This window comes from Oscarella lobularis, chromosome 3 (assembly GCF_947507565.1).
Source record: "Oscarella lobularis chromosome 3, ooOscLobu1.1, whole genome shotgun sequence".
Classification (NCBI taxonomy): Eukaryota; Metazoa; Porifera; class Homoscleromorpha; order Homosclerophorida; family Oscarellidae; genus Oscarella; species Oscarella lobularis.
This window is the reverse complement of record NC_089177.1, coordinates 464,239-484,632: the sequence shown is the minus strand read 5'-3', so window position 1 is coordinate 484,632 and position 20,394 is coordinate 464,239. Positions and strand designations below refer to the sequence as shown.

Below are 20,394 nucleotides of genomic sequence, written 5' to 3'. Positions count from 1 at the left end.
CTTTTGCGCATTGTGCAGATCCAATCATGTCCGTAGTCCAGGGAGAAGACGACGAATCGGACGAGGAGGTCTACGGTTCCGGTAGGGCACCGGCCGCCGTCGTATCGGCTCAGGTCGTTCCAGGAGAAGCGTCGGAATCGGACGAGGAGGACGAGGAAACGCCGAGCGACAACGTTCCAATCGAATTGGAGTCGCCGTCGTCCTCTCGCGATCCGCAGGCGACGACGGTTCGAAGACCTGAATACGATACGTGAGTCACGTCGTAGAGAAACTTCTTCGACCTCCCGGATGTCTCACTCCGGCTGCTAACACATGGTTGTCTCTGTTTTTAGGCCACTGCACAGAAAACTCAGTAATGTCTATCTGCCAGTTTGATTTGTGACTTATGTTAAAAACAGGGGAGTTCAACTTGAAACTTGGACACCAGGTTCGGAGGCAGGTAACAGCTGTATACGAGAAGTGCACAAAAGGAGTTGCTATATCAACGGATCATCTCAGTAAACTGCAGACGATGGGAGAGGTACTTCTTGGGTCCTACTTTACGGATAGTACAGAACGCATCTTTTATAAACCTCCCACTCAACCTAGCAAATATTATTTGAAACCTGAAGCCTCCACTCCCCCCTTCCCTTGATATAGGAAACCCTCGATACTCTCACTGAAGGGACGCAAAATCTCGAGGGAGTTCACAGGGCGATGGACTTTGCAACGGGAAGCCACCTCTTGCCGTCATTCAAAAAGGCACTTCCATCATTGCAGTCTTCAAGTTCGTCTCCTGTACAGTCCTAAGCACGGCACAGACGTTGTTCTCTGACGCGTTATACATTATTCAACACAAGCAAAAAATAAAATCGCAAAGAAATTCGCTTTACGTTGCCTTAGCCACGCTTACCTTCTCCCCAACGCGAATTTTGCGTTAGATTTCGACTTCCACGGAAATGTCGTACTGCTGATCGAGTCCCAGATAGCTGTCGCTCATAACATAGAGCGTGTAGATCTTTCGACACGACGTTTCGGACGTGTAAAAGGCGAGATTGACTTGCATTCGCCTCCGAACGAATCCCACCCGTTTCATGGCAACCAACTCGCCCGATTCGACGTCACCAAGAACGAGCCACCAACCTTCGTCTTTTGGTTTTGGAAAGCGAGGCGAGTGAGCCTTAGAATCTGCTTTCTAAAAAAAGAACGTTAATTCCGGTTTGAATGAGGATTCCCTTGTCCTACCTTGCCTAGTCGAGTTAAAGTGATTTGACTTACGCATTCTTTATCAGGCTGGAGACGAAGCCAGTTCCTTTTCGAGCCTTCGCGACTCGTTAGATCGATGTCGTGGGCTTTGCCATTGAACGTGGCTTCCCCTTTCAGGCGAATTGATACTTCCACTTGTGGTAATTCCATCAAAACGCTATACATCTATGTAGAGAACTGGTATTAAAACGTTTCCCCCTTCTCTTTCTCGCTCGTAGCTCACATCGCTGATCTGCTGCTTTGCGAGCACTTTGTCAAGAATGCCGCGCAAGACGCTTGGCTTTCCACTCGCCTCAGCCATCAATTCCGGCAGGCATTCAATTAGCCGGCGACGTGAACTGATAAAGTATTGCATATGATAATGCTCCACACCGGGAAGGGTCAAAAGCGACGAGTCGTGAACCCATCGACCTTGAACAGTCATCTGAATCAGCTGCATTGCCCTGAGAGCCGTCGAAAGCCACCCCTTGTAGGAAACAACGTCTATCATTGCCTAAAGAGAAATAGGTATCAAGCTAGGACGTTCCCTGTAGGATGTCTACCTGTAGAATTCGAATTGCTTGATCAAGAACCGATTTCGTATCGGTTACGTAATCTGTCATGGGTAGGTCTGCTCGGGAGTAATGAGCTTGAAGAAGAAGATGCGTTTTTGTGTGGGGACTGTCGTAGCCTTGGTAGCCAACGTCGATAGGTAATTCCCGAGCAAGAGTCTCGTTCACGTTGTCCTCGTTGTGTCGAACAGGCAGATCGTCATACTCGCGAGCATCCTATAAAACAACGGTCAAAATTCACTGTACCCCCCTGTCGTGTCTGTCTTACAGTTAGAACGAGAAGCAAGTCGTCCAAGCTCATATCATCGTCCAGACGTTCACTGAATAGTTTTACCGTACCGTTGTGCAAGTAATAGAAGGACGCGATTCGTCCGAGTGCAGTGGGAAGAAGAGTGCGATCATCCTTAGAAGATAATGAATGAACCGTTGAAACGGTTTCAAAACCGCTGATGACCATACCTCAGCTACTTCAACGCAGTGCGACGTTTCGAGCTCCCCTAAGGCTTTCTGAACGAGATTAGACAGGTAGTCGTTCATGGAATCGTTTCGAATATCGTCCAATTCGTAGAAGCTGTAAAGAAATAAGAACGTAAGCCCTTAAGTCGTTTTTCTCGTTTTGTCTTGCCTTGGATTCACTATCAGTCTTCGGAAGAAATACGTCCACGTTATGTAATCCATGCAGTCCTGCTTCGACGTGATCGTTCCAGCAACAATTTCAGCATTCAAATGATCAGGCAGAACTTCCAAGAGACTACAAAGAGGAGAGAAAAGAAGAGCCGTAGACGTTTGTTTACACGTTGGAGAGAGGGCCTGTTTGCTCTAACTCACTTTGACTCGACGGGAAACGGCTCGTAGAGAAACTTTTTATAGAAGTGCTTCTTGATGTCGTGAACGAAGATGGCAGCGACGCCCTTGTCGTCGAACTGCGGACGCCCGGCTCGACCCATCATTTGCAGAACATCGGTTATGGGAAAATCGACGTAGCGATGCGTTTTGCCGTCATAGTACTCGGTGCCCTTAACGACGACTAGATGAGCGGGAAAATTGACTCCCCAGGCGAGAGTGCTTGTGGCTACTAAAATCTAACGGGAGAAGGAAAAGCGAGAGGGTTATTTTTTTCTTTGGGAAGTTACCGTACCTGTATCTTTTGATTCACGAACAACTCCTCGACGATCTTCCTATCTCTCTCGTGCAAACCGGCGTGATGGAGGCCAATGCCAAAAGCGAGAGTCAATTTCAGATTACTATCTCTAACATTCGTGACCAATTCTCCCATCTCAGAGACAAACATCGATAGGAAACACGCCGTATCGCGAGCCCCTCAACCACTTACCTCTCTCTCCGGCAAATGAAGCCACTGCTTCGGATTTTCAGACGCGGCCAAATACGAGATGAGATCGAGGGCAGTGAGTCGCGTCTGACGACGCGACGCGACGAACACGAGCGTCGGTTTGGCCGGCGAGTGAGTGCGAATAGCGTCGAACGTCGGCTTGTTCATCGTGGCCATGCGCGGACAATAGTGCTTCCCAGGGAAACCGTGAATGTGAACGTCCAACGGAACGGGCCGCACCGAAGGTCGAAAATTAAACAATCCATTCTAAAACACAATAAATTATCGTTATTCTATATCTATGAATATATCGTACTTCTTCAATTCCGAGCCAATCGGCGAGGTCACGAGCGTTCGCTAACGCTGTCGATAGGCCGACGACTCGAACGCTTCGCTCCGTGTGCGACGATATGAAATTCGTTCGCGAGACGATCACTTCGAGAACGGGACCGCGTTCGTCGCCGAGCAGGTGAATTTCGTCGATTACGAGCAGAGCGACGCTTTGCACGTAGGAGCGACTCTGCCAACTGCGACTGATGCCGTCCCACTTTTCCGGCGTAGTGACGATTACGTCGGCGGCGGCGATGGCTCGCACGTCCGGCGAAAAGTCGCCGGTCAATTCAACAATTCTAAAAAAGTATCGAATAATTAATACTTTTTGACGTCATCATCAATAGTGCACTTTTTCCCCAAATGTTTTTGCAATCGATTTCGCCAGTCGCTCATGCGCTCTCTCACCAACGCTTTCAGCGGAGCAATATAGACGACCTTTTGGCCGGGGTATTCGCGAAAGACGCGATACATGGCCAATTCGGCGGCGACCGTCTTGCCACTGCCGGTCGGCGCTCCCAACAGAACGTTCGTATCGGCGTGGTACATCGTGTGAAAGATCTGCGTTTGTATGGGATTGAAGTGCGTGTACGGATAGAGCCGTTCTAGGTAGGGATCGGCGAGCGCCGTCACGGGCAGCGGCTGCAAGTTGAGAAGGTCCGTGTGCGGCGGATGGCGTTCGGGAAGGATGAGATGCTGAAACGATATAGCGGCGACCGCTTCGGCGCCGAGCCAACGATCCGACACGGCGCGGACGAAGTATTGCGGCGGTAGCGGCTCGAAAATCGGTATCGTAAAGACGAGCGTTTGCGACGTCTTTTCAATGACCTGAAAAATCGAAAACATTGCGATCAACGGCGGCGCGTATGGCTTTTCATACTGCACCTGTTTTCTTTGTAGAAGAAAATATTCCGAATAGTACATGTGATCGTTTTCGGCGTCTTCGACCCATATCCACCACGGATCGGCCGTCGTGCCGTGCACGCGATCGTTCCAGTCAAAGAGCGGCTCGACGGTGAGCCGCACGCGTAGCACCGTACGCGTAATGGGCTGGATTGACGCGGCGAGCCCGATAAAGGGAAACTGATCGACGCAACGCTTCACTTGATCGCCCATGCGAACATAACGAATCATATGACCTTGATGAAAAAATGACTAAGTTGAAACGTCGTACAGAAATACGTTTTTTTACCTATGTCTTCGGCTCTCATGTCTCTCATCTTGTCGACGGTCAACTTCTGCGTCTGGAGCTTCACGTGAATCTCGTGCGAAAGCGACGTGAATTGGCGAAGCGAATTTTCGAACGACCACAGTCGACGATCCAAGCTCTTGCACAGAGTCAAGAGCCGATAGGTCATCGTGGGCCAACCGCGTCGAAGCGCAATTTCAAACAGAGCGCGAAGTATTCGCGCTCCATTCTAAAGCGAAGTCAATTATTTTTTCCCAAAAGACATCTCTCAATTAATTTCTCGTACTTGAGCCGCGTAGGCCATGTCGGAAACCAACGAAAACGTCTCCACGGGAGCACGAGATATGTGCGTCTGCATGAGAATGTTCACTTTACCGTAGCTATTCTCCGTTCCCCCTTTGACGCGCATCACGCAGACGCCTTCGAGAAGATCCTTCAGTTCGTTCGCCTCCTCCTCGCGCACTTTGACCTGTTCGAATTCGCTCGCCTTTGCGACCATCGCCAATACGTCGCCTTCGGTCATTTGAGAACGAAAGAGTTCGTTGAAGACTTCCACGGTCGCGTATTGGATGTAGAAGTGACTCGCCGTGCGACCGAGATCGGTTATGTTTAGGGAGCGAGTGCGAGGATCGAAGCGGACCATGCGAGCCGCGTCGAGCTTCTTCGCTTCACTCACAATTAAGTCCGTCCGATACTTCTCCAGCTCGGGATCATTCTGCAATACGACTAATAGTACTTTCTTTTCTCTTTTAAGTCGCATGCTAGGGGGTCCCTGTACCTTTTTCGCTCCGTATGGTATCCCATAGACCATTGGATTGAGATGCATGCGAACGAAGAAATACGTGTAACTGAGCCACTGCACGGCTTCTTCAACGTTTCCCACCGTTCCCAAAGCGATCTGGTGTACAAAAAATTGTAACTCCTCTCATTGGTCAATAGGAAGCAATTTACCTCCGCATTGAGATTATCGATGAGGCGACCGGTGAATTGACTTTCGATTGGGTGTTGTTGCGTCAAAAGAGAAAGATAATGGGACAGCTTGTCGTGCGCTGTGATGATCATTCCTTCGCCGACGCTGTCGTATTGAGGACGGCCAGCGCGGCCAAAGATCTGCAGCACGTCGAGTATCCCTAAATCAACGAAAGCGCCCTTGGTCGAATCATACAGTTGAGTTCCCTAAGGAGAGAAATATATATAACCTATGTAACCGTCCACAATGCCTCTATAACCTTTATGATGACGGCGTGAGCTGGCAGATTGACTCCCCACGCCAACGTCGCCGTGCACACGAGCACTCGTATGAGGCCGCGCGCGAAGAGGCTCTCAACTAAATTCCGATCGCTTCGCAACATGCCGGCATGGTGAATTCCAAAGCCGAACTGGAAGAGCTCTCGCACGGCACGATTGCGAGACTTCGCAACCTGAGAGAAAGAAAGAAAGAAAGAAAGAAAGAAAGAAAGAAAGAAAGAAAGAAATGGTGCAAAATCAATAATTTGGTGATTCGATACCTGCTTCTCGGCACTGCCCCACTCTGGGCCTTGATCCGGTAAGAAAGCGCCACTTTCGCCCTCGTTCAAAGCCAAATCCCGTAGCGTTTCCGCCGTTTTGACGGTGGCATTGCGCGCGTGCACGAACACCATCACCTGGTGTCCGTCGCCGATTTGATCGCGAACCTTCTCGAAGCAAACGCGATCCGTATCCTTCATGCGTTGAAGCGCATTCGGCGACTTGACGCCGATGAACGTCTGATTGAGCGGCACCGGACGAAAGCGCGCGTCGAAGTAGAAGAGTCCGACGTAGGGATTGACGCGCAAAAAGCGCGCGACGTCGACGTAATTGGGCAGCGTCGCCGAGAGGCCGACGATGCGTATCATCGTCTGAGACGATTCGACTTGGCGAAGCGTGCGAGCGACGAGACTCTCGATGACGGCGCCGCGATTTTCGTGGAGTAGATGGACTTCGTCGATGATGAGAAGCTTGACGGCGTTCGTTAGGGAAACGTCGCCTTGGCCTTTGCGCGTCACGACGTCCCACTTCTCCGGCGTCGTCACAATCATCTAGGGGAAAAAAAATTATGATGACGTCACATTTTTAAATTCCTTACCTGTGTTTTTTGAATCTCCGCCTTGGTCATCTGCATGTCTCCGGTCAACTCGCGCACGACGATGCCAAGCGGCGCGAGCCTTTCGCCGAACGTGCGCACCATTTCGGCGGCGAGCGCCTTCATCGGCGCCACGTAGATCACCTTGAACTCGTCCTTCTTGATTACACTCGACTCCATGTTGCAGCGTAACTCGCGTAGAACGGTCAGCATGGCGACGTTCGTCTTGCCGGCGCCCGTTGGCGCCGACACGAGCAGATTCTCGTTCGTTTCGTACGCCGCCGGATAGACGATCGATTGAATCCGATTCAGTTTCTTCGTCGATTGAAACGCGATTCGAATCACGTCGTCCAAGTCGGATATGCGAACGAGCGGCGAAAGTCGTTTGTCGAACGGGAAGGGATCGAGTGCCGGTATTCTCACTTCTTCCCATTGCCTCATATTCGTTCTCGTGACATTTTCGGGTAAAAGAAACTGAAAGGAATAAAAAAACGTCGAGAGAACCATTATTAAGATCTTACCTTGTTTCCTCCAATATAGGCACCGGCCCTTCTCGCCTCCAACTGGGCGTCGTAAACGTGCGGATAAATAGGACCCGCTGACGCCGTCGCCTTTCCTTTGTTACTGAACAGTGGCGCATTGGCGGCTGCTATCAGAGACGCCTCTCTGGTAAGAAAACGATTGACTAAAATTTTCCTAGTTCGAAGTTGCGTTACCTTTCTGTTCTAAGTTGGTCGGGATCGATGCCAAGTGCTTTCAAATATTTCTCCCTGTCTTCCATCTCTTCGTTTGGGATGTGCTTGGCGATGGCCGCTTCTCGTCTCGCCTGTTTTTTCTCCTCTTTCCGCTGCCACTTTCGCAGTTCTTTCTCTTCTTGCGACTGAAAAAAAATCCGACTCGACGACACACAGACGCAAAACTACCTCTCACGCTAACCTGTATAATGACTTGTGATGAAATCGACGGTCCTTTAGAGCCAGCGTGTTTTTTTCCTTTGCCACTAAAACCTGACACCAAGCAAAAAATAAAAGATTTTCTTACAGAACTGTAGTATCTACCTGCAGTCATTTCCTCTGCAGATCCACTCAGAGTTGAGTGCACAATTTCCTGCCTCCTAGTCAACATCTCTTGAATAAGGTCAAATTTTTCGAAACCGAGCAAATCAAACAGCTACAAAGTCAAAAGCAAAACGTTAGATAAATAATAAAATAAGCCCTAGAAGGTTACTTCATTCTGTATCTCGTCGTTGCTTCTCAACGAGCTCAACATATCAAACAGCACAGCAAACATATCGTGAACCGACATGCCACTCGTTCCCCCGACGAAATGCTCCTCACAGCATCGTCTCAGCCACGACGCGTCCATGGAAGAAGCGGCGGCAGCAGGAGTCGCCACCGTAGGTAAAGTTCCATTCGTCTTTTTTTCTGCCTTTTTCTCCGTTGTCTTCGCCAGAGACGTGTTGATAGCTTGTGATATGAATTCTGGCGTCAGTAAATCCGCGACTTTTGTCTTTGCTGTTGTCGCTTCCTTGTCCACTTCATCGAGTCGTTTCAAATATTCTTCCGTTATGCCGTTGCCGAGCCAGTGACAATCTGTCGATTCAAATGAAAAGCGAATTTTTGCTCCGAATTCCACGCCGTCGCTATCGCCGATAGATTTGTCCTCGCTTAGATTTTTCTCATCTGCGTGGATGACGCTGCTCGGTAGAAGAGCAACAAGACGGGTCACCGTCGAATGAGCCTTGGAGACTTGAGCCGCCGGAAAAGGTCCGAACATTCGCTTGACTTCCATTGACTCTGCTCGACCCACGTGATCGCTGTTTCGTAGGAGACGGAAAAGAAATGCAGATGCCTCGCGGACCACGTCTCGTTCAGCCTCAGCACCAACTGAGAAAACGAGTCAGTTGAAAATGATAGTTGATTGTCCCCTGCTTAGTTTATTAGCATGCACGTTTTTGCCTTACTGTCTTTACTATACACTGTATTCTAATGTAGAGAGGCTCTCAAGCTATCTTATCGGAACTCAACTTGGGTTGACTTGAATCTTACCTATGTGTGAGGCTGACTCGCAAAGATCGTTGAAAAGTTTTTCGGCCTATCAAATCGATCGTTTTTTTTTCACTTTCGTTTCTCTCCACACACGTGGCATACCTCTCTAAAAGACTGCTGTTCGCAATTCTTCTTGAAGAATTCCGTCATTTCCTTCCAGTTCAGGGTAACTTCTTTGTCCCGCCGTCGGCGTTTCTTCGCTTGCACCATCTCCGCGACTTCGCGCGTCGAAGTCGCATCCGCCGACGACTCGCTGATGCTTCCAAACGCTCTCAGAGCCGTCGTGAGACGCGGATGCTCTTCGGCCGCCATTCGCAACGACAATTTCCTCCTTCTGGTGCAACGCGAGATACGGGACAGACCGCTGAGGTTCCCAGGGGAGTGTCTCAGGATAATGCTCGCCATTAGCAAAGGCAATCTCTTCCTCCGATGTGAATGTCAAAGGCAGACCCTGTTACGACGATTTAGTGCGGTACAAAGAAACCGTTTTCAAACCGCCTGGCTCAGACACGAGAAACACCATTTGTTCTCACCATTAGCTGAGAAGAAGCTTTGGACAGAAGAGTCGGCTCAGAATCCTCCCGAATATGATTTCCAGGCGATGAAATCGAACGACCGGCAGATACACGACGCTATCCTATCGCTCGAAAAACACGGACTAATCCTGCTAAGAAACTGTGGTACAGAAGGAAACTTTGTCTTAGAGCTCGCCAACCTGATGGCAGCGGGCCCATATCCCTCTGTTTTTGGGTAGGTATAGTAAGGCTTTCACTGTATATTTTGATTGTGTGTGGTTTTCATAGTCCTGCTGTAGCACCAGTAATAAGCATGCAGTCAGGCCACTACAGCGACTTCATATACACAGCCAACGAGATTCTTCTTCATACTGATTTGCCTGTTTACAGGAACGTTCCACCAGTAAGTACATCTCTGCTTTGTTATATCTGTTGGGATGACTTGCCATATGTAGGTACTCGTCATGCATTCAATTGAGACGGCTGATTGGGGAGGAGAAAGCTTGGCTTTAGACGGTTTTCTTGCTGCGGAACAATTGCGACAGGCTGATCCGTCGGCATTCAATTTGCTCTGTGAAATTCCCATTCCATTTCGAGGAACAGGCAATGAATACGTTGATTTTTACTTGGAAGCCTGGCATCCCATTATCAGGTAAGCTCACCTAAACGTTTCTTGATGTGATAATTTCTGCATTAGGACAGGCAAATTAGGACAATTGGTTCAACTGTGCTTTAACAATTCACGTGCTCCCCGAATTGCATTGAAGCACAAAGACCGGCTTGGCGACTGGTACAAAGCCTTCTACAGACTTGCCCATCAAATTCAGAGGGAATCGAACCCGCTCACGTTCAAGCGCCTCCTAACACCTGGCTCTGCAATAGTTGTCGATAATCATCGCGTACTGCATGGGAGAAGTCAGATGAGACTGGATAACGGTAAACGACGAGTCTTGAACACAATCTACTTCGATTGGGATGGAGTGAGAGCCAAGGGCCGAACACTGGAAAAGAAATTATCTTAATTAATTAACGCTAATCTTCGACGCATATAGACATGCGCGGTGAAGTTGTCTTTCAGTTTCAGTAGCGCACGGAGTCTCACGAGATCCGGCTTTGCTTACTCTGTTCGCCGTAGGTTTTCTCTCTCTTACATGGCTTTGCTTCGCGGACTTCGTGCTGCTTACTTGAAGCCTTTAGCGAGATTCAGTCTCGCCTCGATGGCGACGACGGCAACGATACGCGACGTCGAACTAAAAGAACGCGACTTGCGCCTGCATTGGAGAGATTCCGATCGTCGGCCGAGCGACGTTCTCTATCTTTTTCTGCGCGACAACTGCACGGAGCCAGAATCGTTCGACAAGTCGTCGCGTCAGCGTTTATTCAATCCCGCGTTCGATGTAGATCTGAATCTGACGGCGAAAGAGGCTATTGTTGCGCCCGACGGGAAGAAGGTGACGATCACGTGGTCGGACGATCATCGAAGCAATTACACCGCGTCGTGGCTCGCCGAGCGCTGCGACGGCGAAACCGACTGCACGGCGCGCTTGACGACGAAGGAGCTGTGGACAACGCAAACGAAAAGCGCGGCGCGTTTGCCCGCGTTCGATTACGCGACGATTCGCGACGATTCGACGAAGCTCTTGGACATGCTGCTCAGCTTGGAAACGCACGGTCTCGCGATCGTGCGCAATTGCGGCGAGAGCGACGATTTTGTCGAGGAGTTCGCCAACGTCGCCGCCGGATATCCATTTACGACGACTTACGGGTACGTGGGTCACGCGGCAGAGAATTTTTGTCTAGAAACCACACCCATTCGCGTAGCGTGCACAGGGAGGAGGGGCGTCTGAAATTAATTTTTTTATTAGGAATAAACGGTCTTTCGTGGCTCATGGCACCAGAGATGGAACAGGACTTCGTACTCACTTACCCTCATATCAATATGTTCCACCGGTAAGCCGCTGCGCACCTGCTTTTACCATAGATCACTTGGCGTTTCTAGATAAGTGGTATTCACTGCATTGCTCGCGAGAACGTAACTGGGGGCACGTATCTGTTCAGTGACGGTTTTCGAGCTGCTGAATTGCTGCGGAAAAGAAATCCTGAAGCGTTTAGATTGCTTAGTGAAATGCCTATATATTTCAAAGATGATCCTGGCCCGGAGTTCAAACATGCAACGGAGACATGGCATCCAACTATAATGTAAATAATACAATATCAATATTGCATGTGTTTTCTCTACTTTCTTGTTTTAGTGTAGATGAAGATGGACATATTTTGCAAGTGTGTGTCAATGACGGAATGCGAACTCCGCACGTTGCTGTTGATTTTCAAGATCAACTCTGTGACTGGTATGATGCCTACTACGAATTCATGGACATCATTGAAGACACCCAGTTCGTTTTGCGTCACGATTTCGAGCCGGGACAGCTGATTGTCAAGGACAACTTTCGCATTCTTGACGGTGTCGAGCGAATGGAAATAGCGGGAGAAGGAAAAAGTCACATGAATGTTGTCTACGTCGGTTGGGACGAAGCACGATCAAGAGCTAGGGTATTGAAGACAAAACTGTTTGGCGACGAGGACTAAAATTGACTGAAAAATTTCTCTTATTGATTGTTTGTTTACTTACCTCTTTTGCTCACCTCTATGAGTATCCAGCTATGACGTCGTCACGTCTCCACTCTCACACACGTGATTCCGTCGACGCTATGGGCAGCTATCCTCCGTTCGCGCTCGATAAGTCGCGCTTCGATCAGGTAAACGTCTTATTTTGCACTTTCCGGATTGCACAGCGTCGTGCAGCAAACGTTCTGGGGACGTTTTCGACACTTTCTCGATATCGTCGATCCCACGACGCTCTTCACATCAACAGTGAGCCCTTTCATGCTCAGAAGTTCTACTGCATCATTATTGTATCAGAAAAGATTGGAGGAATGTCAAACGCTGTTAGAAAACTACAAACAAGGGGCTCTACCGCCTGCCGTAACAGACAAAGAGGTACTGTAACGTAAACACGTGAGAGAATCCTATTAGTTATTTATTAATGTTCTCCCATCTTTTAGTTGTGGGACGCTAAGAAAGTAGTTCAAGTAATAACTGATATTGTTTTTTTCTTCTGAGAAACTCAGGAAAAAAACTTGCCAATAGGCTATTATACATCCGGATACAGGGGAGAAGATTTTAATGCCATTTCGAATGTCAGGCTTTGTGCCTTTTGGATCTCCTATTGTACAGTTTATGTACAGTACCAATATTACACCAGAAATGTTGCTATAGGTAGTTGGTCTGCTTTTGCCCGGACAGAGCCTTGCCAAGATCATTTTCTGGCAGGCAAGTCAAAATATTTAAGGTCCGCGTATGCAATTTTTCGTCTGTCTCTCTAGTGGATTAATCAGAGTCACAATGCTTGCATCAATTACGCTAACAGAAACGCCAGTCAAGTATGTTCTAGAACTACACAGTTCTCCTTATGAAAAACCGTTACTAAGCCTACACCAACGAGCAAGTTTATACAAGGCTATCTAGGAGCAGTAACCAGTGCAGTGGGAATAGCTGTAAGCGAAGTCCCCATCTTATTTAATTAACCTTCCTAGCCACATTTTTTCTATTAATTAATTAAGGCGGGGCTGAACGTTCTTGTCAATCGTGCAAAGACTCTACCCCCTACCCAGAGGATCCTCATTCAGCGTTTTATTCCTACTCCAGCCGTGGGTAAGAGAAAGCAGATCTATACAATCCTCTGGGATAGATTATATCAATTTAGTAACGGCAAGCACTTGCAATCTACTGCTAATGAGAATGCACGAAGCTGGGACTGGAATTGAAGTGTACGACAAGGACAAGCAAGTTGTAGGCGTGTCAAAAGTCGCCGCCAAAGAGGCAAGGGAACTGCGTATCTCTTCAACCTATCTATCTATCTATTCCCTTGTTTAGGCTATCTATCAGACAGCCTTAACTCGAGCTTTCCTCCCGCTGCCTATTCTAGTGCTTCCGCCTATTGCAATGACTGTTTTGGAAAGGTCGGTTGTAGGTGGGTGGGTGTGCGCTGTGCGCTATGCTGCTGTTCTTAGAACGAGACTACTGAAAAACAATCCTCGACTCAATCTACCTTTCCAAGTGCTGACCGTTACGACCGCATTTGCGTTTGCTCTTCCTCTTGCTATAAGTCTATTCCCTCAAGAGGGGCAGGTACATTGAGCCCTCTACTTCAACCTACTTCTCACACTAACTTTAGATCAAAAGACTGGCTTTGGAAAAGGAGCTACAGGAGAAAAGTTCTGAAGAATTCCTCTACTACAACAAAGGGCTCTAGCAATGATTTCACTACAGTGCTATTGAACAACATAAATTACCGGTATTGAACACAAGCCAATGCGCGTGGTACAGAAAAAAAAATTCTGTGTTGCATCCTGTTCATGAGACTGCGCGAGGGAAATCACTCACCCTTGTCTCTCTCCTAGCTGCTTCATCAGCTCGTCGCAAATAGAACTCATTTCTTTCATTTCTTGATCCTAAAGCGCACCTGTCAGCTTTCTATTCTATGTGATGACGATGACGGTGCACTTTTGATAAGAGATCCTTTTCGAGGCGAGCGATTTTCAGCTGTTCCTTCTTCAAGTGAGTCTGTAAGAAGGCCATCTCCGAATCCTTGGCCTTCTGAACGCGTTCTACTTCAGCAGAACAGCTGGAGAAGAATAGGGGATGTGAGAGAGATGCCTCTGATCAGGAGAGGCTACCCTGCGCTTTGATTGGGTTTTTTTTTAGATTGGTCACCTTGCAAGTTTTTCTTCGGCCTGCGCTTTGATGGTCCTGTACTTTTGTTCAGATTTGCTCAACCTGTCCTTGTAGTCAGTCAATATGCTCCTCATCTCGTCTCCGTCCTAAAATGTTTCCAGTACTCTCAAACAGAAGGCCAGGGTCCTCTATTCTTTACCTTGACAGAGTCTTCGTGTAGTGCCTTCACACGCTCGTATCTCTTGTGCAAATCAGAGAAGGACGTCTCAACGGAATCAAACTCGGCCTTGGAACTCTCCTGTGTCTCCTTGGCAGTCACGAGAGCCTTTACGTTCTTCTCCTGTAGTTCTACAAGCAGAAGATTCCCTCGCCAACGGCGTACTACTACTGGTCGAGGGGTTACTTGTGAATTCTGTCACAGTTTTCTTGTACTTAGAAAGGGCTTTTCTAAAAGTATAGGACGTAGTTTTGAGAGACAATTACGAGTAATCTCACGCACCTACACTCGTTGAAGTCTTTGGTTTTCTCCAGCTCCTTGCCGAGCTTAAGACGTTCTTCGTTCAACGTGTCAATCTCCTTTTGCAACTGGTCTTTGTCGGCGAGATGCTGTACAAAATAAATACGTGTATGTACCCATGAATCAAAAGCCGTGATTGTTCTTGTACCTTTTTCTTCATTTCTTCAATGGCCTCTTTGACGGCTTCCTCGACCCTTCTCTCTAAATCATTTCTTGTATACATCAAAACCTATACGCACCATAATCAAAATCCCAAGTATTGAGACCCTCTTTCGTACGTCAATCAGTTCGCTGGCGCCGACTGGCTCCTCCTTTCCATCCTCCATCCCTACGTGATCCTCCTGTGCCACAGCTCCGTCTTCCAAACGTTGAAATAGAAGACGATCAATGCCCTTAGGAGATTGAACATTCTTGCTTGGTTGTGGAACCGGTACCGAAGCTAAGACCGGACTAGCAGATCCCATCAAATTTTCCTGCAGGCGTGGAGGAACTGCGGATGGAATATCAGGTGCAGAAGGCGAAGGAGCTTTGGTTGATCTTTTTTTAGCAATTTTTTCAGGTGTATCCAATACAAGTAGATTTCCCTCGCTTTCAGGCCGAACTGGCATAGGAAGACAATCTGCTTACAGTCTGTTTACAGTGGTTAAAAGAATTTCTGGGTTTTTTCACCTGCTCTCGCCATTGAAGCACCTTTTACTAGAGGATCGAATTTCACAAAAAGTGATTGTCGAGCCAAGGCAATGTCTCTCTACAAATTAAAATAAGAATCAATAATAAGTAAATTTCTAATAGAAGCACCTACCGCATTGGCGTCTGAATTGGACTCAAGCTTCTCAAGAAACTCCAGCTCAGTACCACCCAGAACTAAGAAGTCAACTAACTAGATTAGTTGTATGAAATGAGAGGGTGAAATTTACCTTCTGAAGCAGGCCTAAATTCGTCTTGATCCATCACCTCCTTGCAATTCTCCTTCCTACAGCGCACACAAGTGAACGTTTTCAGGGTACAGTGTAACTATGATAAACTGCATACCCAAAACAGGATAAACTGTTGATAAGTTCGTCAACCAGCTCCTATAGAAAAATCAGAGCTCGAGGGACGCGGACTGGGGCCCCCCTTTGAGAAACTGTCAACATTACCTTGCCGTAATCAAAATGAACGAGATGATCGGCTTTTGTGACGACGCTCGTTCGCTCGCTCCACTTTTCGACCTCGTCGAGATCGCGAATGGAGTTCCAGCGTTGATCGCTCGACGAATCGTCGTTTTCGCCTCGGAAAGTTACGACGCGAAGCTGCGCGGGAGCCCCCGATTTACGAGTCAATCGGCGGACGCGTCGACGCGATGAGATACCTTTCGTCTGATAGGCGCCGAACGATTGTCGCGGTGCGACGGCTTCAAGATCGACGTCGGTTTTAGGCTAGCGTGCGTCACCGAGTCGGGAATCGGGTCGTTGAGCAGATCTACGAACGTCTGCCTCGACGATTTGGATTGAGACTGCTGGGTTCCACAATCGTTCTCGCTTGAGACGATAAACGGGCTTTCCATGAATGAGGGTCGAATTTAAACCAGAGCGCGGTGTGATAACAGCTAATGCGCACGCGCACACTGTTACATTGACGTCATGCATCGACGTCATGCGCATACGTAACCAAGATATATATATGTATATATCTACTCAGCTGTCGTCACCGCGCGTTTTTCTCTTCTTTGCTGGAGGTTGATCTGCTGTTACGTCGTGGCGACTTCCTCGACGACTCCCAAGCTCAGTTTCTTCACCACCGCCACTTCCCTGCCAGAAGGCAAAACCTCTCATTTGCAAGCGCAAGATGATAGATACTATAAGAATCACTCACTTGGCGAACAGATATGGCAGAGGCAAACTCGTCCTTTGCGCTTCGCTGTGTCCACTTGAGTTGCAAAGACAGATGAGACTACAAAAAAAGCTCAAAATTTGACCGCAAAATTAATTAAAACGTACGTCCATAAATTCAACGTAATCGGAACGCATTTCTTGCGTCATTTGATATCTAAGAATAAAAAATGTCTTTATATTATAGCGTTATTAGCAACTGTATTCTTACACGTCATGATCACTACTGTTGTACATCAACGCGTTCTGAAACATGAGCAGAACGTCCCGTTGGAAGTCCTCTGTTGTCTTGATTAGCTGTACAAAGACATAAGGTTGCGGACAGATGACACGGCACAGCAAGTAAACTCACTCCTTTATCCACCCGATTCTTAATTGTCGCTAAATCCATCGGCCGGCAAACGACGTCATAATAGCCCGGTGCTTCCTTTTCGGACACGGAACGAAGAAATAGGTTAGCGTTCCTAAATTCGCCACATTTAATTATTTAACTATTAAATCTTAAATTTACCGATGCTCAGCTATTTTCTTCCAAACGACCATAATCGTCTTTCGCCAAGCTTTCTGATCAAAATCTCTACATCGATATCGTAACAAACAAACAAACACATCAATCTCACAACCCTTCGTTTTACCCGATTGGAGGAGACGACGGGGTGCTAGAGCCGGCCGACGTCACCCGCGGCGACGCCTCATCGGCAACGTCCCTCTTCTCCACTTCGACGAGAGGACTTTCAACGTCAGAATCCTTGACGTCTACTTCCTCGTCCTCCGCGTTTCCTTCGCCCTCGCCCCCGTCTTTCCCTTGCTCGTCATCGCCCTCCTCTTCGTCCTCTTCGTCCTCCTCCTCGTCCGGATCTTCTCGTTTCGACGTCGTAGCGGTTTCCACCTGCACTCAAAGGGACAATTTTAGCGCCCAACACATCCACCGCCTCACGCACCTCCTCGGCTTTCTCTTCTGACTCCCGCTGACTTCGTCGTCGACTTCGATAAGACCTCACTGTCGTTCCATACATACCAGAAGCCTTTGCCGACGCTAATACAGACACTAAACTCTATATTTCAAAACTAAGCATCTTCCCCCCTGCCTTTGATTTTTCTTCCAGATCGAGTTACTACCGCCTTTCTTTCAACGCTTCCGTACCCGACTTCTCTTTCAGACGATCGTCTCCTGCTCGCCTTTCCTCGTCCTCCTCGAGCTGGAGTGACCGTCGGCGGTGGCGCCGCCGGAGAGACGATTTCGTCCCCGGAAGATTTGATCTCTTTGGTTCCAGCCGCAGCGCTGTCCTCCTCCCGTTTCTCTTCTTTAACCGGCACCGCTTCTGAAGTCGTTTTGGTGACATCAGCTTTAGTCGCTTCGGGGCTCTTTATTGGGGATATCACGGGAACAAGGTAGCGCACCTTGGAGGATCGATGGGAAGTCGGTGAAACAGATTTGACAGGCGAGGATGGCTCAGCCGGAATGTCGCTACTCTCGTCTGCCATATTATTATCATCGTTAGCACCCTTCTTCTCGTCCTCCTCCTCTTCCATCTCTTCTTTTTTCTCTTCCTCTTCGTCATCTTTTTCTGTCGTCTTTTCTTCTTTGAGCGGCTCTTCCTTCTCTTGAGCTGGCGGAGACACCGTTGGTTCCTCAGATTTGCGTTGGTCCTCAACACTCGAAATTTTGTCTTCTTTGCCATCTTCTTCGTCCATTTCTACTTTTTCTTCCTCCTGTTTTTCTTCGCTTTCCGCTGGTGCAGCCTCTTTGACTTTGGACTCCGTTATTTCCGCTTTGCTCGCATCGTCCGGCTCGATATCATCCTTTTGGCGATCATCGTCATTGTTATCGCCTTCGTCGTCTACTTTATTGCATTTTGTCTCGTTGTCGTCACCATTCTCGCTTTTTAGCTCGTCCTCGCTTTTGTCAGTCGTTGCCTTCGCCTCAATGTCAACGTCTTTGACCTCAACGTCTTCTTTCTCATCTTTTTCTTCTTCCTTTTCTTCTGATTGTGGCTGCGGTTCATGCTTATTATCTTTGTCTGTCTCTTGTTCTTCGTCTTCCTTATTAATCGCTTCTGCTCTTTCCACGCCTGCCTCGTTTTTCTCCTCACGTTCCTCCTCCTTCTCTTTCTCTCCCATTTCCACATCATCAATACCAGGTGCGCTCTTTTCATCGAGATCCTCTTTAGTTTTAACGCTTTCAACGTCTACTTTCTCATCGACCTCCATTGGGGTCTCGTCATCTTGTTTCTCCTCTCTTGCACCAGTCTCTTCGACTTCAGTTTTTTTCTCTTCCTCAACCGTCTCCACTTCAACCATTTCCGTCTCTTCATCGCTAGTACCCTTCTTTGGATCTTCATTTCTTTCCACTTCCATAACCACAACTTTCTCCTGAGCATCTTTCTCAATCACACCCGACTCTTTCTCGGCAGTCAACACGGAACCGCTTTCGTCATTTTTCTTTTCACTAGAACTCGAATCTGATGTCGTCGTTTCACCTACTACAATCTTTTCTGTCGCCGTTGGCTCAGTTTCGATCCGCTGTGTTTCACCGTCCTTTTCTGCAGCGGCAGCTTTCTCCCTTTTCGTCCACAAAAAGTAATTTATTTTTTAGAAGGGGTCCAACGTTTCAACGACTCACGCCTGAATTTCTTGCCACATCTGCTCCAATGAGTCATCCATCTTACCTTCTGCAATCAATTTGACTTCCTGCTTGAGTTTCCTATAAACAAAGACGTGCTACCAGTGGCAATACGTAGAAGTCGTCAACTCACTTGTATAATGCGTGTTGAGCTTTGATTGACTTCTTTAGCTCGTCTATGCGCTCATACGTCAATTTGCGTACTATCTGCTCTCCAGGAGTCTCCCCTGCCAAGAAAATCAAACTCTGATCACCACTACATTATGTAGCAATCAACTAACCTCCCATTCCCATATCAGTGCTTCTCTTTCTCCTACAGCGAGGATTCGAATAAAAATGGTGCGCGGTTTACGAGTTTAAATCCTACTTCGATGTGCCCACTTTTTCTAGCATCTCCGAGTACTGTATCGCGCAATTCTAGAATTAAGCGAGTACTGTATTAATTCTGCAGGCACGAAATTCCTGCACCTTCTGCGAAAAGTCTTCAGATGGACGCGTCTGTTCCAGCAAAGGTTTTACGGCTCTGCTGACTGAGACCCTGTTGAGAGCGCGCAGAGTGAGAAGACTTGGCAGAATGTACTGAGGTCGACTCCTACCAGTTCTGATCGCCGCTATTGAGAACGGACGAGGCGAGAATAAGCCGTTCGCGTACGCTCCACTCTGTCGACATCTCTTTCGCTGCTTGGTCGCTTTGAAGCGATGAAAGAGACTCTTAGAAAACAGCTAGTCTGACTGCAATACTTAGAAACGAGAGGAAAAGGGTACTTTGCATTCTCGAACGTCGAACCTAACGCACGCCAGGTTTTGACGAAATACGGCTTTCTCTGCCTTTTTTTGACTTTTCATGCGAACAGAGCGTGTTTGCACGGTAAATTTACGACGATGGCTTTGGTAAAATTGTTGGCTGCTGGGGCAAAATGGCATCCAGTTGCTATCCGAGGAATTCGATTGATATCCGATGGCGTGGAAACGGTCAGAGAGCGAATGCCGCCAGAGGGTAAATCTATAGTGCAAGAAATTTGCTTCTCATGATGATCTTTGCGAGTAGGAGGCGACGGCAGTGGTGCTAATCTGGGTTTCTTTGTTCGCCGCTCAAAGTTCAATAATTTGCCTGTATATACAGAGTATCGACACGGACGAAGCATAAAGATAACCGTCGTTCGGAAAGTCGAAGGAAATCTGGGGGTGGGTAGCCGATTGATTGACACTCGTTGTTGTGACTGGTAATCTTTTAGAAGTTGGCTGACTTGGTGCAGGAAAGACTTCCTGAAAAGGCAAGAGTGCAAATCAATGAAACGACGTCATCTGTTGTCATTGAAGGACCTAAAGTCTACTGGAAG

The 20,394-nt window shown here is 48.0% G+C and overlaps 7 protein-coding genes across 10 annotated transcripts; 4 read left to right on the top strand and 3 right to left on the bottom strand.

The window, feature by feature from the left end:
• Positions 1-26: 26 nt before the first annotated feature.
• LOC136185110 (biogenesis of lysosome-related organelles complex 1 subunit 3-like) lies at positions 27-871 on the top strand. Its single transcript, XM_065972178.1, has 4 exons — positions 27-250; positions 333-352; positions 399-520; positions 640-871. The coding sequence occupies exons 1-4, from the start codon at positions 27-29 to the stop codon at positions 787-789; spliced, it is 516 nt and encodes a 171-aa protein (XP_065828250.1). The 3' UTR covers positions 790-871.
• On the bottom strand, positions 779-9,161 carry LOC136185070 (activating signal cointegrator 1 complex subunit 3-like). Of its 3 annotated transcripts, none has more exons than XM_065972122.1 (26): positions 8,897-9,161; positions 8,795-8,840; positions 7,974-8,632; positions 7,683-7,916; positions 7,463-7,626; positions 7,268-7,412; positions 6,750-7,220; positions 6,154-6,702; positions 5,875-6,066; positions 5,597-5,821; positions 5,424-5,543; positions 4,932-5,360; positions 4,649-4,874; positions 4,342-4,595; positions 3,809-4,284; positions 3,443-3,755; positions 3,130-3,393; positions 2,935-3,072; positions 2,625-2,878; positions 2,422-2,547; positions 2,256-2,367; positions 2,065-2,199; positions 1,788-2,012; positions 1,469-1,738; positions 1,225-1,410; positions 779-1,174 (listed from the first exon to the last, which is right to left on the bottom strand). In XM_065972122.1, exons 1-26 carry the CDS (start codon positions 9,104-9,106, stop codon positions 917-919), a joined length of 6,681 nt encoding a protein of 2,226 aa, XP_065828194.1. In that variant the 5' UTR covers positions 9,107-9,161; the 3' UTR covers positions 779-916. The 3 variants fall into 3 exon arrangements, with proteins under 3 accessions (XP_065828194.1, XP_065828193.1, XP_065828192.1); XM_065972121.1 differs by having other exon boundaries at positions 5,875-6,702; positions 7,683-7,753; positions 7,805-7,916; XM_065972120.1 differs by having other exon boundaries at positions 5,875-6,702.
• Positions 9,154-10,344, top strand: LOC136185104 (gamma-butyrobetaine dioxygenase-like). 2 transcript variants are annotated; one of them, XM_065972171.1, is made up of 5 exons: positions 9,154-9,266; positions 9,334-9,544; positions 9,598-9,712; positions 9,765-9,961; positions 10,007-10,344. In XM_065972171.1, exons 2-5 carry the CDS (start codon positions 9,396-9,398, stop codon positions 10,329-10,331), a joined length of 786 nt encoding a protein of 261 aa, XP_065828243.1. In that variant the 5' UTR covers positions 9,154-9,266; positions 9,334-9,395; the 3' UTR covers positions 10,332-10,344. The 2 variants fall into 2 exon arrangements, with proteins under 2 accessions (XP_065828243.1, XP_065828242.1); XM_065972170.1 differs by having other exon boundaries at positions 9,160-9,544.
• Positions 10,345-10,450: 106 nt separating this feature from the next.
• On the top strand, positions 10,451-11,970 carry LOC136185097 (gamma-butyrobetaine dioxygenase-like). Its single transcript, XM_065972164.1, has 4 exons — positions 10,451-11,074; positions 11,175-11,259; positions 11,309-11,508; positions 11,562-11,970. Exons 1-4 carry the CDS (start codon positions 10,461-10,463, stop codon positions 11,893-11,895), a joined length of 1,233 nt encoding a protein of 410 aa, XP_065828236.1. The 5' UTR covers positions 10,451-10,460; the 3' UTR covers positions 11,896-11,970.
• Positions 11,971-12,005: 35 nt separating this feature from the next.
• LOC136185105 (sideroflexin-5-like) lies at positions 12,006-13,721 on the top strand. The gene is made up of 13 exons (XM_065972173.1): positions 12,006-12,065; positions 12,112-12,180; positions 12,229-12,306; positions 12,372-12,398; positions 12,457-12,537; positions 12,586-12,639; positions 12,693-12,749; positions 12,798-12,863; positions 12,930-13,020; positions 13,073-13,188; positions 13,243-13,328; positions 13,380-13,497; positions 13,544-13,721. The coding sequence occupies exons 1-13, from the start codon at positions 12,018-12,020 to the stop codon at positions 13,619-13,621; spliced, it is 969 nt and encodes a 322-aa protein (XP_065828245.1). The 5' UTR covers positions 12,006-12,017; the 3' UTR covers positions 13,622-13,721.
• On the bottom strand, positions 13,623-16,108 carry LOC136185090 (transforming acidic coiled-coil-containing protein 3-like). The gene is made up of 14 exons (XM_065972155.1): positions 15,912-16,108; positions 15,700-15,852; positions 15,593-15,633; positions 15,478-15,533; positions 15,363-15,424; positions 15,230-15,308; positions 14,839-15,179; positions 14,709-14,789; positions 14,543-14,649; positions 14,447-14,490; positions 14,243-14,391; positions 14,083-14,189; positions 13,873-13,993; positions 13,623-13,820 (listed from the first exon to the last, which is right to left on the bottom strand). Exons 1-14 carry the CDS (start codon positions 16,104-16,106, stop codon positions 13,749-13,751), a joined length of 1,608 nt encoding a protein of 535 aa, XP_065828227.1. The 5' UTR covers positions 16,107-16,108; the 3' UTR covers positions 13,623-13,748.
• Positions 16,109-16,146: 38 nt separating this feature from the next.
• On the bottom strand, positions 16,147-19,858 carry LOC136185075 (bromodomain-containing protein 8-like). Its single transcript, XM_065972126.1, has 16 exons — positions 19,820-19,858; positions 19,651-19,765; positions 19,523-19,592; positions 19,422-19,471; positions 19,336-19,367; positions 19,188-19,281; positions 19,055-19,135; positions 17,520-18,994; positions 17,373-17,467; positions 17,067-17,320; positions 16,943-17,008; positions 16,784-16,895; positions 16,643-16,728; positions 16,540-16,588; positions 16,415-16,492; positions 16,147-16,350 (listed from the first exon to the last, which is right to left on the bottom strand). The coding sequence occupies exons 1-16, from the start codon at positions 19,824-19,826 to the stop codon at positions 16,237-16,239; spliced, it is 2,778 nt and encodes a 925-aa protein (XP_065828198.1). The 5' UTR covers positions 19,827-19,858; the 3' UTR covers positions 16,147-16,236.
• Positions 19,859-20,394: the final 536 nt, after the last annotated feature.